At 68.8% G+C, this 654-nt stretch overlaps 1 protein-coding gene across 1 annotated transcript; it reads left to right on the forward strand.

The window, feature by feature from the left end:
• Positions 1–5: 5 nt before the first annotated feature.
• LOC102471780 (galactoside 2-alpha-L-fucosyltransferase 2) lies at positions 6–650 on the forward strand (the record flags this gene model as incomplete). Its single annotated transcript, XM_006160900.1, has 1 exon — positions 6–650. A coding segment is annotated over one exon (645 nt), but the record flags the coding sequence as incomplete, so codon positions are not given.
• Positions 651–654: the final 4 nt, after the last annotated feature.

Raw genomic sequence — 654 nt, forward strand, 5'->3', positions numbered from 1 at the left:
TCAACGCCATCGGCCGCCTGGGGAACCAGATGGGCCAGTACGCCACACTGTATGCGCTGGCCAAGGCCAACCGGCGGCCCGCCTTCATCCCCGAGCAGATGCACCACACGCTGGCGCCCATCTTCAAGATCACGCTCCCGGTCCTGCACGGGAGCACGGCCGCCAAGGTGCCCTGGCGCAGCTACCACCTCAACGACTGGATGGAGGAGCAGTACCGCCACATCGCGGGCCAGTACGTGCGCCTCACGGGCTACCCCTGCTCCTGGACCTTCTACCACCACCTGCGCCCCGAGATCCTGCGCGAGTTCACGCTGCACGACCACGTGCGCGAGGAGGCCCAGGCCTTCCTGCGCGGTGTGCGGGTGAGCGGGCGCCGGCCGGGCACCTTCGTGGGCGTCCACGTGCGCAGGGGGGACTACGTCCGCGTCATGCCGCAGGTGTGGAAGGGCGTGGTGGCCGACCGCGGGTACCTGCAGCAGGCCCTGGACTGGTTCCGGGCTCGCCACGACAACCCGGTCTTCGTGGTCACCAGCAACGGCATGGCCTGGTGTCGCGAGAATATCGATGCCTCCCACGGGGACGTGGTGTTCGCCGGTGACGGCGTGGAGGCCTCGCCGGCCAAGGACTTTGCCCTGCTCTCCCAGTGCAACCACA

This window comes from Tupaia chinensis, unplaced genomic scaffold, assembly GCF_000334495.1.
Source record: "Tupaia chinensis unplaced genomic scaffold, TupChi_1.0 Scaffold129397_1, whole genome shotgun sequence".
NCBI classification, from domain to species: domain Eukaryota; kingdom Metazoa; phylum Chordata; class Mammalia; order Scandentia; family Tupaiidae; genus Tupaia; species Tupaia belangeri.